Genomic DNA, 12124 nt, shown 5'->3' with positions numbered 1-12124 from the left:
CAGAGTCCCGCTCTGTTGCCCAGGCTGGAGTGCAGTGGCATGATCTTGGCTCACTGTAACCTCCGCCTCCTGGGTTCAAGCAATTCTCCTGTATCAGCCTCCTGAGTAGCTAGGATTACAGGTGTGCGCCACCATGCTGGTTCATTTTTTTTTTTGTATTTTTAGTAGAGACAAGGTTTCACCATATTGGTCAGGCTGGTCTTAAACTCCTGACCTCAGGTGATCCACCTGCCTTGGCCTCCCAAAATGCTGGGATTATAGGCGTGAGCCACCACTCCTGGCCTAATTTTTGTATTTTAAGAGAGACTAGGTTTCACCATCTTGGCCAGTCTGGTCTGGAACTCCTGGTCTCAGGTGATCCGCCCACCTCAGCCTCTCAAAGGGCTGGGATTACAGGTGTCAGCCACTGTGCCCGGCCCCAAGTAGAAATTCTTAATAATTTTTTTTTCTTTTTTTGAGACAGTCTTGCTCTGTCGCCCAGGCATGCAGTGGTGCAATCTAGGCTCACTGCAACCTCCACCTCCCAGGTTCAAGCGATTCTCCTGCCTCAGCCTCCTGAGTAGCTGGGACTACAGGCATGGGCCACCACACAGGCTAATTTTTTTTTTTGAAACGGAGTTTTGCTTTTGTTGCCCAGGCTGGAGTGCAATGGCGCAATCTCAGCCCTCTGCAACCTCCACTTCCTGGGTTCAAGCAATTCTCCTGCCTCAGCCTCCCGAGTAGCTGGGATCACAGGCATGTGCCACCACACCCGGCTAATTTTGTATTTTTAGTAGAGACGAGGTTTCACCATGTTGGCCAGGCTGGTCTCGAACTCCTGACTTCAGGTGATCCACCCTCCTTGGCCTCCCAAAGTGCTGGGATTACAGGCATGAGCCACCGCGCCCAGCCCAAAATTCTTAATACATTTTGAATAGAGCCTTGCATTTTTATTTCGCACTAGACTCCACAAATTTCACAACTGGCCCTGCCTGCAGCTCTCCTCCTGCCAGGCCTGTGGGGGCCTCTGAATGTCCTATATCCATGGGACATGTCCCCTCAGGCCCTAGAGGGGAGCTCTGCCCAGAGAGTGCCCCCACGGTGGGCCCCTGCCTCTTGTTGGCCCCATCCTGGATGCCTGGGATCAGCTCTTTGGGAGGAAGGAGGACAGAGGTGATCCATCACCTTGACACCAGGGCTCGCTGGCTGTCAGCAAGGGTCCCATGGTGTCTAAGTCCTAGTATAGGAAAGATAGCCCTAATGGCTCTAAGTATCCCGGACCCCTCCTGTCCCCCACCTGATTGTCAGGGATTCCAGAGGATGCTGGGCCTGGGCTGGTTCAGAGGTCCCTGGGCAGCCCCCACCTGGCCTCGGCCTCTGTGGCCCCCTTGTGTGAGGTCAGAGAAGAAGCTGCCCACACCAACGGGGAAGCGGTGCATCTATTTTTAACTTCCTGTCTCCGTCGAGCTCCCTGGGGTCTGGACCCTTGGAGCCAGGGCTGGAGCATGATTGGGTTTCAGGCCCCACCTTCTGGCCTTGTTCCCTGGTAACCCGAGCAGGCCGAAGTGCAGCCACACTGTCCAGGCAAACAACCTGCCAGGAGGGCGGGGCTCTGCGTGGAGAGGGTGGGCTGATGCCCCTCTGTGCCCACCCCCACCTGGACCCCCACCCTGGCACCTTGAAACCCCTTTCACTATAGACAGGGCTTTTTACTCCACAGTCAGATGGCTCACTTGGGGAAGTAACCTGGTGGGGAAATTTTATACTAAGGTGTGAATGATTGACATAATAAGGCCATTTCCCAAGAGCTGGACCTGGGGGGTGGGAGGATAGAGAGATAAGAGGATAAACAGAGAGGATGAAGCAGGAGAGGGCCAGGCCCTGACACTGTCCCATTCTGCCCCAGTTGACAGGCATGGCTGCTCTTCCCCCTTTCCTGCCCCTCCTCAGCCAGGTCTCCCTCCCCCAGGCGGTCAGGCAGGTACTCCCTGAGCCAGGAGCCACTGGGACATCCTCCTCAGCTTGGGAATTCCTCTGTTGGGATGGCTAAGAAGTGTGGGTGTGAAAATGAAATAACAGCCATGAATTTTCAAGGACAGGAGGCTGGAGAAAGAGGCAACTCATATCCAGCCCTGCCTGTGATGCTGTCAAGCACACAGACTCTGGAGCCAGAGGCAAGTGATACAAGTTCAATCTCCTGGACCGTACCAGGGGGCCTGACCTCAAAGGCTGTCAGGAGGAATGGGTCCATACATGTAAAGTACCAAGAGCAGGCCAGACGGGTGCGGTGGCTCACGCCTGTAATCCCAGCATTTTGGGAGGCCAAGGCGGGCAGATCACTTGAGCTCAGGAATTCAAGATCAGCCTGGGCAACATGGTGAAACCCCATCTCCACCAAAAATACAAAAAATTAGCTGAGTGCAATGGTGCACGCCTGTGGTCACAGCTACTCGGGAGGCTGAGGGGAGAGGCTCACTTGAGCCCAGGAGGCGGAGGCTGCAGTGAGCCAGGATCACGCCACTGCATTCCAGCCTGGAAGACAGAGCAAGACCTCGTCTCAGTTAAAAAAAAAAACAAACAAAAGCGCCGAGAGCAGAGCTTGAACTTGGCAAGTGCCGAGTGCATGCCCGTCATCATCACCGAGCAGAGCTTGAACTTGGCAAGTGCCGAGTGCATGCCCGTCATCATCACCGAGCAGAGCTTGAACTTGGCAAGTGCCGAGTGCATGCCCGTCATCATCACCGAGCAGAGCTTGAACTTGGCAAGTGCCGAGTGCATGCCTGTCATCATCACCGAGCAGCCAACACCACCAGGCACCTGGGCAAATGGTTGGCTCATGTCCTTGTTGCATGGAGTCTTCACCTGAAGCCTGTGCAGTCAGTCCTATAATGGCCCCACCTGGAGGCTGGGGGCAGGTGCAGGACTTGAGCCCAGCCCTGTCTGCCTCCAGAGCCTGCACTTGCAACAGCCGAGTACCAAGGCCTCTGCCAACCACAACAGGCAGAAGGACTGCTGTAGCAACCTCATGTGAGGGCTGGGGCCAGCAGGTTGCATGTGCCCGTCTGGAAGCTTGTCTGGCATGCCAGGGGCTGTTTAATATTTACTGAGTCCTCCCAGACCTGGTGAAACATCCGGCCCCAGAGGCTCTCCCTGCCCCGGCTTCTGTGACACCTGGGCCAGACATGCAGCCTGATTTGGCCATCTGGAGGCTGCACGCGCATCACCTTTCCCGGGTGGGCGGGCCCTCAGAGTGGCCACTGTGCTTGTCCTGTTGAACCTCAGACAAGGAGCACGGGGCTCAGAGCTTTCCCGGGAGCAGGTGCATTCAGGTATGGCTGCAGCGGTGAGGGTATAAGGTCCCCAGGTGGATGGAAGCAGGGCTAGGCCGAGGGTGCACACCTGCTAGGGACTGGAGGTGGGAGCTGGGAATGAGTGGGCTCCTGCAGCCCCACCTCCAAACTGCCTGCCCCACTGCCTGCTGCCTGCCTGCCGGGGTTTCTAACCTGTCAGAAACCCGCCTTTCCCCAAGGCTGCAGCCCTGACCATCTCTGCCAGCCTTGAGATGGCAACCTTGCAGAGGGCCCGGTTCAAAAGGTGGGTGATGGGGCCTCAGGGAGGGCAAGGGGAAGAGGGAGCACAGCCCCTCTGGGCTTTGGAAAGCATCAATTAATGTTAAATATATACAAATGGCCGGGTGCGGTGGCTAATGCCTGCAATCCCAGTACTTTGGGAGGCCAAGGCGGGCAGATCACCTGAGGTCAGGAGTTCGAGACCAGCCTGGCCAACGAGGTGAAACTTCGTCTCTACTTAAAAAAAAACAAAAATTGCTGGGCGTGGTAGCAGATGCCTCTAATCCCAGCTACTGGGGAGGCTGAGATAGGACAATCGCTTGAACCTGGGAGGCGGAGGTTGCAGTGAGCAGAGATCATGCCACTGCACTCCAGCCTGTCGACAGAGTGAAATTTTGTCTCAAAAAAAAAAAAAAAAAAATATATATATATATATATATATATGTATATATAATAACACCTGTCTCCTAGGGTGGTTGTGAAAGTCGAGATAGTTCTATAAAGCCCTTAGTGAGCTCCTGGTGGCTGCAGTTGCCCCAGTTACTTAAGCTCATGTGTTCTCACTAAGTTCCCAGAGCCCTTGGGCTTGTGGTGTCAGCTGTTCAGCGGCCCAGTAGCCCGGCCTGAGCTTAGTTTCTCTGCTCTACAGACATTACTTGTCATTGTAAAGCTGTCGGAAGCTGGACTTTCTCTGGGAGCTGCCCTTCTGCTCCTTTCACACATCCTGGGTCTCCAAAGCTAGAGAGGCCCTGGGTCCAGGCTGTCTGCAGACTCCCACTTCTGCTTGGGTCAAACCTTGCTCCTTGCTGTCCACTCCCAGAGCACAACAGGTCCCCCTCGCCACCCTTGCTCCCTCTGTCCCCAGCTGGGAACACCCAGGGGTGCACTCGCTGTCCCACTCTGCCTGCAGGGGCCAGGATCGCTGTTCTCCAATCCCCTTGGGATGCTGTATTTTCCCCCATTCAGCTGAGCTTAATATTTACGAAGCACCTAATATTTTCTTCTTTTTTCTTTTTTTTTTTTGGACGGAGTTTCGCTCTTGCTGCCCAGGCTGGAGTGCAGTGGCATGATCTCGGCTCACTGCAACCTCTGCCTCCCAGGTTCAAGCGATTCTCCTGCCTCAGCCTCCCGAGTAGCTGGGATTACAGGTGTTCACCACCACGCCCAGCTAATTTTTCGTTTAGCAGAGACGGGGTTTCATGCTAAACATGGTTGGTCTCAAACTCCAGACCTCGGTTGATCCACCCGCCTTGGCCTCCTGAAGTGCTGGGATTACAGGCGTGAGCCACAGTGCCCAGCCTGCACCTAATGTTTTCTAAGCTGTGAGCCAGGGGAAAGATACAGATAGGATGTGATGATTCTGACAATAGCTTGCATGTCAAAGGTCTCCTTTGTGCCATATTTTGGGCCTGGCATCTAATAGAATTCACAGCACCACCCTCTGATGTATTATGTGGTCCCATTTTACTGATGAAAAGACAGAGGCTTGGGTGGTGTGTTAGTGTAGAGATGAAGTTGTTTTGATAAAAGGACCCCCCAAATGCAGGTCCTTACTTAAGACTGGTTATTCTTCTCTCTCTCTGCAGTCCGGAGCCAATGGGTGGATGAGGGCATGTGTGTGGCGGGCGGTCTGCTTCACAAGGCTGTTCATGGCCTGTTTCTTTTGTTGCTCAGTCAGCTTTTGCGGTGGGTTGAAGCTGCTTCCAGCATACCCTTATTCCTGTCCCTGGGAAGAGGAGGAGTTGGAAGAGAAGGGCCAGGAGTCCCCTGTGAGAACTGATGCTGAGCCAGGCGCGGTGGCTCACGCCTGTAATCCCAGTACTTTGGGAGGCTGAGGCAAATGGATCATTTGAGGTCAGGAGTTTGAGACCAGCCTGGACAATGTGGTGAAACCCCGTCTCTACTAAAAATACAAAAATTAGCCAGGTGTGGTGGTGCGCGCCTGTGTAATCTCAGCTACTTAGGAGGCTGAGGCAGGAGAATCACTTGAACCCGGGAGGTGGATGTTGCCATAAGCCGAGATTGCACTATTGCGCTCTAGGCTGGGTGAAAAAAAGAACTGATGCCAAAGTTAGTTCTAAGAGTCATTTCCGCCATGTCTCTTTTGTGAGAATGTGGTCATTAAGTGATACCTGGTGCCAGGGCACCTGGCCGATGGCTTTAGAGGGCTAAGAGCGGACTTCAACACATCTGTTGGTGAGCAAAGGCTTCATCAGCCAGCCTGGTCCTCAAGCCTCACGGATAAGTTATGGGATCCTGAGAAGGGGCTTAGATGCCAGGGAAACCAGCCCTGTGCTGTGATGAGGGTGCCCTGGCCTCGTACTCCTGTAATCAGTCTTGAGATGCTGCTACATCTCTAAAGGTTGGGGGACCCAGCCGTCACCACTGAAAGGCAGTTTTTAGGATCATCCAGTCCACAATCCCAACTCCAGCTGGCTTAAGCTAAAAAAGAGTCAGTTGGCTCATGTAACTGCAAAGCCCATGGGCAGGTTCAGCTTTAGACATAGCTGGATCCAGGAACTCACTGTCATAGAGATTTGGCCTGACTCTGTTTGTTCCTCTCTGTGTTGGCTCCAGTTTCCCTACATGGTGGCAAATGGAGGAGGCTGGAAGTCCCTGGTGTATGTTCCCCAGGTTAGCAATGCCAAGGGAAAAAACCCTTCTCCCTTCTGTGAATTCTGAACTCCCGGCTGGCTACTGACCAGGCTTGATCCCCATATTTCTTGGCCTAGGGGAGCAGAATATGTTGACTAGCACAGGCCTGGGATGTGGATTTGTAGAAGAATGCTCGTGTGCATGTGTGCGTGTGCAATGTGTGTGTGCATGTTGATTGGTAAGGCTACCTTTCCCCCAAACCACAAGTATAAAAAGCAAAGCTGGGGAGGTGCCCGAGGAAAACTGAGGTGCTACTACTAGAGGGAGGGGATGGATGCTGGGCAGGTAAAGCCAACAGATGCCTCCCCGTGGGTAAAGCACAGGACTATGACTTGGCCTCCTACACAGCTTTGCCTGCACAAGCAGAGCATGCTGATCAGAGAGCATTGGCATTTGGGCTGCTTGATTGTATTTCTTGCTGTAAGTTCATTTCTGATACCAGACTTTTATTACTGTTAATTTTTTTTTTTTTTTAAATTGTCAAGCTGTTCTTTATTTCTGGGAGAGGGCAGGGATGGGGCTCAGTCTTTCCTGGCAGTGGCTTTCCTCATGGCAGCCAGAACATTGCTCAGCTCCTCCCGCTTCCTCTTGGTGCGGTTGTACATCCCCACCCTTTCCTTGATGAACTTGAGGGTCCGTTTGTCCTTGGAGACCTTCAGTAACTCCATGGCGCCCCGCTCGTATGGGGCGAAGCCACACAACTCTCAGATCACGTCCCACACAAACTCAGCGTATTTGGTCAGACGCCCGCTGTGGCGGCTGTGTCTGGGCTTGCTCACGCTCTTGGTCACCTTGTGGTCCTTGTTGAGGCCCATGGCCATAGGGTAGTGCAGAGCCAAGGCTGCTGCTCTCCAGTGGCTGCCATGGCAGAAGGGCTTTATTACTCTTAATCCTCAAATCCAGGCTCCTTATTTTTATTTTTATTATTTTTTAAGACAGAGTCTCACTCTGTCACCCAGGTTGGAGTGCAGTGGTGCAATCTCTGCTCACTGAAACCTCCCGCCTCCCAGGTTCAAGTGATTCTTGTGCCTCAGCCTCTGGAGTAAGTGGGATTACAGGCACGTACCACCACACCTGGCTAATTTTTATATTTTTAGTAGAGATAGGGTTTCACCACGTTGGCCAGACTGGTCTTGAACCCCTGATCTCAGGTGATCCACCTGCCTCAGCTTCCCAAAGTGCTGGGATTACAAGCGTGAGCCACCGTGCCCGGCCCCGGATCCTTATTATACAGATGAGAAAGCAGAGGCTCAGAGAGGCTCCATAACTTTCTGGAGACCATACTGCTTGGTGGTGATGGGGGTGGGACTGAGCCGGGTCTCCTGACTCCCTGTGGCTCTGGTCACTATTTCCAAAGTGTCTGCCCCTGGAGAGGGCTTTGTCAGGACCCTCCTCTGACTTCTCTTCCTCTCCACCCCTTCTCACAGAAAGTCCATCAACAGGAACTCCGTGAGATCGCGAATGCCTGCAAAATCCTCCAAGTTGTATGGCACGCTGCGAAAGGGGTCGGTCTGTGCAGACCCCAAGCCCCAGCAGGTGAAGAAGATCTTCGAAGCATTGAAAAGAGGCCTCAAGTAAGGCTGGGCTGTGTGCTGCTTTTAAGAAGTGCATTCTTCTACCTCGCCTCCTCTCTGTCTCTTCCTGGGGAAGCGTGGGTGGGTCTTGTCTACAAGAGGTGACAGGTTAAGTTCCTGGTCATTCGTTTAGTCAACAAGTATGTCAGGGTGCAGCTATGTGCTCAGCCCGGTTCTTGGGCACTGGAAACCTGGCAGTGACTAAGGCAGGAGGACTCTGGTCTTGTGGAGCACGCAGTGCAGAGGAGCAGATTCGATGCAATCAATCAAGAAGCAATGCAATCAATCATGCAGTCCATCATGGAACTTCCACCTGTGCTGAGTGCAGTGAAGAAGGGTAACAGAGAGATGGTGTGTCGAGAGCCTCAGCAGACAGGATGATCCTGGCAGTCACCGAGGAGCTGCTGACAGTGTCTGACACACAAACGGTCTGAAAAGGCGCCACCATGCTCACCTCTGGGGGACAGGTGTCGTAGGCAGAGGCAACAGCACGGGCAAAGGGCCCACAGTGGAAGCCTGAAGTGTGAGCTCACACACACAGGAGGTCAGGGCGGTGGGTATCTGAGTGAAGGACAGACTTGCTCAGAGACCGACTGATGAGCTGGGCTGAGGCCCGCACAGGAAGCATGAGTCACTCCACACATTTTTTTTTGAGATGGAGTCTTGCTCTGTTGTCCAGGCTCAAGTGCAGTGGTGCAATCTCGGCTCACGGCAGCCTCTGCCCCTGGGGATCAAGCAATTCTCCTGCCTCAGCCTCCCGACTAGCTGGAACTATAGGTGCACACCACCATACCGGGCTTATATATATATATATTTTTTTTTTCCTTTTTTTTTTTGAGATGGAGTTTCACTCTTGTTGTCCAGGATGGAGTGCAATGGTATGATCTCGGTTCACTGCAACCTCACAGTGTTCAAGCGTGAGCCACCACACCTGGCCTAGGCTCCTTATTTTACAGATGAGAAAGCAGAGGCCGAGAGTAGTTCCTGCCTCAGCCTACCGAGTAGCTGGATTACAGGCGCCTGCCACACGCCTGGCTAATTTTTGTATTTTTAGTAGAGATAGGGTTTCACCATGTTGGCTAGGCTGGTCTCAAACTCCTGACCTCAGGTGATCCGTTCGTCTCAGCCTCCCAGAATGCTGGGATTACAGGCGTAAGCCACCATGCCCAGCCAATATTTTGTATTTTTAGTAGAGACAGGGTTTTGCCATGTTGGCCAGGCTGGTCTTGAACTCCTGACTCAAGTGATCTGCCTGCCTTGGCCTCCCAAAGTGCTGGGATTACAGACATAAGCCACCGTGCTCAGCCCATAAATATTTATTGAGGCTTACAGAGTGCCAGGCCAGGGGACAGAAGTAAACTAAACACACAAAATCCCTACCCACTGCAGAGCTGACTCCTAGTGGGGGAGAGACAGACAATACACAATGCAGCAAAGAAAAGTACAGAGACTATCAGATGATGTTAAGGGCCACAGAGGAAAACAGGCCAGGGTAAGAAGGCAGGAGGCAGGGAGGGTTCATTTTAAATTGGGCAGTTGGAAGGGAAGGCCTTGCTGAGAAGGTGACATGGGAGCACACGCCTGAAGGGGTGGAGTGAGCCATGCAGATAATGGGAAAAGAACATTCCAGGCCAGGCTAGCCACATACACAAAGGCCCTGGGGCACAGCAAGGAGGCCAGCGTGGCTAGAGCCAAAGGAAAGAGGATGAGGTCATGGGGCAACGGGGACCAGATGACAGGGGGCCTCGTGGGCCAAAAAGTGGTTTCCTGGAGTGATTTTCCCCAGATACAGTGGTACTTAGACCCTAAACTCTCTCCTACCTACATCTTTTTTTTTTTTTTTTTTTTTGAGACGGAGTCTCACTCTATTACCCTGACTGTAGTGTGGTGGCACGATCTCAGCTCACCGCAACCTCCGCCTCCTGGGTTCAAGCTATTCTCCTGCCTCAGTCTTCCAAGGAGCTGGGACTACAGGCATCTGCCACCATACCTGGCTAAATTTTTTGGTATTTTTAGTAGAATGGGATTTCACCATATTGGCCAGGATGGTCTTGAACTCCTGACCTTGTGATCCACCTGCCTCTGCTTCCCAAAGTGCTGGGATTACAGGCTTGAGCCACCACACCCAGCCCCTACATCTCTTATTTATAGACGGGACACCCAAAAGAGGAACCAGAGTCAATTAAAAGTTGAAACCAGGCCAGGCGCGGTAGGCCTGTGATCCTAGCACTTTGGGAGGCGAAGGCAGGCAGATCACAAGTTCAGGAGTTTGAGACCAGCATGGCCAACACGGTAAAACCCCGTCTCTACTAAAAATACAAAATTAGCCTGGCATGATGGGGCATGTCAGTCATCCCAGCTACTCAGGAGGCTGAGGCAGGAGAATCACTTGAACCTGGGAGGTGGGAGTTGTGGTGAGCCAAGATCGCACCATTGCACTCCAGCCTAGGTGACAGAGCAAGACTCAAAAAAAAAAAAAAAAAAAAAAAAAAAGTGAAACCACCTTAGAATGAAATGGTTTTCAAAATATACATCCTTGGTCGGGCACAGTGGTGACCACCCTGTAATCCCAGGACTTTGGGAGGCTGAGGCAGGCGGATTCCTTGAGCCTAGGAGTTTGAGACCAGCATGGCAATATGGCAAAACCCTGTAGAGATGGAGGTTGCAGCGAGCTGGGATTGTGCAGAGTTGGAGCTGGGATGTGCATGGAGGGTAGAGTATGTTTCTGAAGGGCAGATTCTGTGTCCTTTAAGGACCACGTGTTTGAGACTTGTCTGGGGCTGAGGCCGCCCCTTCTTCTCAGAGAGCTCAACACCTCAGTGAGTAGCAGCCTGGCAGAAGCTATCTTTTCCACATTTGAGGTGGTGTCAGTAGAGCCCAGAGAGGGTGAGTGACCTTCGTGGGGTGACTCAGCAAATCCAGTAAGATGGGACTCCCTGCCCTGGCCCCCCAAATCTAGACCCCTCCTTCTTTTTTTTTTTTTTTTGGAACAGAGTTGCTCTGTTGCCCAGGTGGGGTGCAGTGGCGCCATCTCGGCTCACTGCAACCTTCGCCTCGCGGGTTCAAGCAGTTTTCCTGCCTCAGCCTCCTGAGTAGCTGGGACTACAGGTGTGCGCCACCACGCCCAGCTAATTTTTTTGTATTTTTAGTAGAGATGGGGTTTCACCGTGTTGGCCAGGATGATCTCGATCTCTGACTTTGTGATCCGCCCACTTCAGCCTCCCAAAGTGCTAGGATTACAGGCGTGAGCCACTGCGCCTGGCCTAGACCCTTGACCTTGAGGGAGGTGTGCCCTGATGACCTCCCCATGAGCTGGGCCCCAGCTTGGGAGGGGGTGAAGATTTTGGGCTCTGAAGGCCACTGTGTGATTTCAGACCTGGGTTCAGCCCCTTCTCTGCTGTGTGACCAGGGCTGGGGTACTTGCTGCCTTCGAGGGTTGGTTTGTCTATCTTTAAAATACTTATACTAGGCTGAGCACAGTAGCTCACGCCAGTAATCTCAGCCCTTTTGGAAGCCAAGGCAGACGGATCATCTGAGGTCAAGGAGTTCGAGACCAGCCTGGCCAACACGGTGAAACCCCATCTCTACTAAAAATACAAAAATCAGCCAGGTGTGGTGGCACACACCCATAGTCCCAGCTGCTCAAGAGACTGAGATACAAGAATCACTTGAACCCAGGAGGTAGAAGTTGCAGTGAGCTGTGATCACACCACTGCACTCCAGCCTGGGCAAGAGAGGGAGACCTTGTCTCAAACAAACAAAAAATAAATAAATAAATAAATAAATAAATAAATAAATAAATAAATAAATAAAATGCACATAATAACAGTAGGACCTACTTGTGGGCCTGGTGGGGGAATTAACTAGGAACTTCCCCGTAACCAATTTTGCATGGTGCTGGGCACACAGCCCCCAGTGTGAGCGGGCTGGGCTTCCTGCCTGCCGCTGAGCCCCGCTGAGCCCCGCTGAGCCCCGCTGAGCCCCGCTGAGCCCCGTGTCTGCTCTCCACACGGGACACTGTCCATTTGGCTTGTTTCCTTTCCCTTTCTTGTTCCTCTTCCGTTTGAAACTCTTCCTCGCTCTCCTTGCAGGGAGTATCTGTGTGTGCAGCAGGCTGAGCTGGACCACCTGTCTGGACGCCACCAGGACACCAGGAGGAATTCCAGGCTGGTGAGACCCCTCCCTGCCTGCTTCCCACCCAGATAGCCTTGGCCAGGAGTAAAAGATGAACCCTACGTTCCCCCTAGCCTACGTCACGGTGTGACTCTGTCTCAGAACTAGAGGTTTATGGAATAGCCTCTTTATGTTGTGCTGAGTTAACTTCACTTTGGCACATACAGCAGTTCA

General features: G+C 52.7%; 1 protein-coding gene and 1 pseudogene across 3 annotated transcripts in view; one reads left to right on the top strand and one right to left on the bottom strand.

Annotated features, from left to right (window-relative positions):
- The window catches only part of RIPOR3 (RIPOR family member 3), a 106018-nt gene that overhangs the window by 63903 nt on the left and 29991 nt on the right, over nt 1-12124 (top strand). For all 3 annotated transcript variants that reach the window (XM_030914148.1, XM_030914147.1, XM_030914149.1), the window contains exons 3-4: nt 7631-7777; nt 11869-11947. In XM_030914148.1, the coding sequence (XP_030770008.1) occupies nt 7631-7777; nt 11869-11947 (226 nt within the window). The remainder of the gene's footprint in view (nt 1-7630; nt 7778-11868; nt 11948-12124) is intronic.
- LOC115892731 lies at nt 6725-7081 on the bottom strand (annotated as a pseudogene).

This window comes from Rhinopithecus roxellana, chromosome 13 (assembly GCF_007565055.1).
Source record: "Rhinopithecus roxellana isolate Shanxi Qingling chromosome 13, ASM756505v1, whole genome shotgun sequence".
NCBI lineage: Eukaryota > Metazoa > Chordata > Mammalia > Primates > Cercopithecidae > Rhinopithecus > Rhinopithecus roxellana.
The sequence above is the reverse complement of the archived record's forward strand: the minus strand, read 5'-3'. Positions and strand labels throughout refer to the sequence as shown.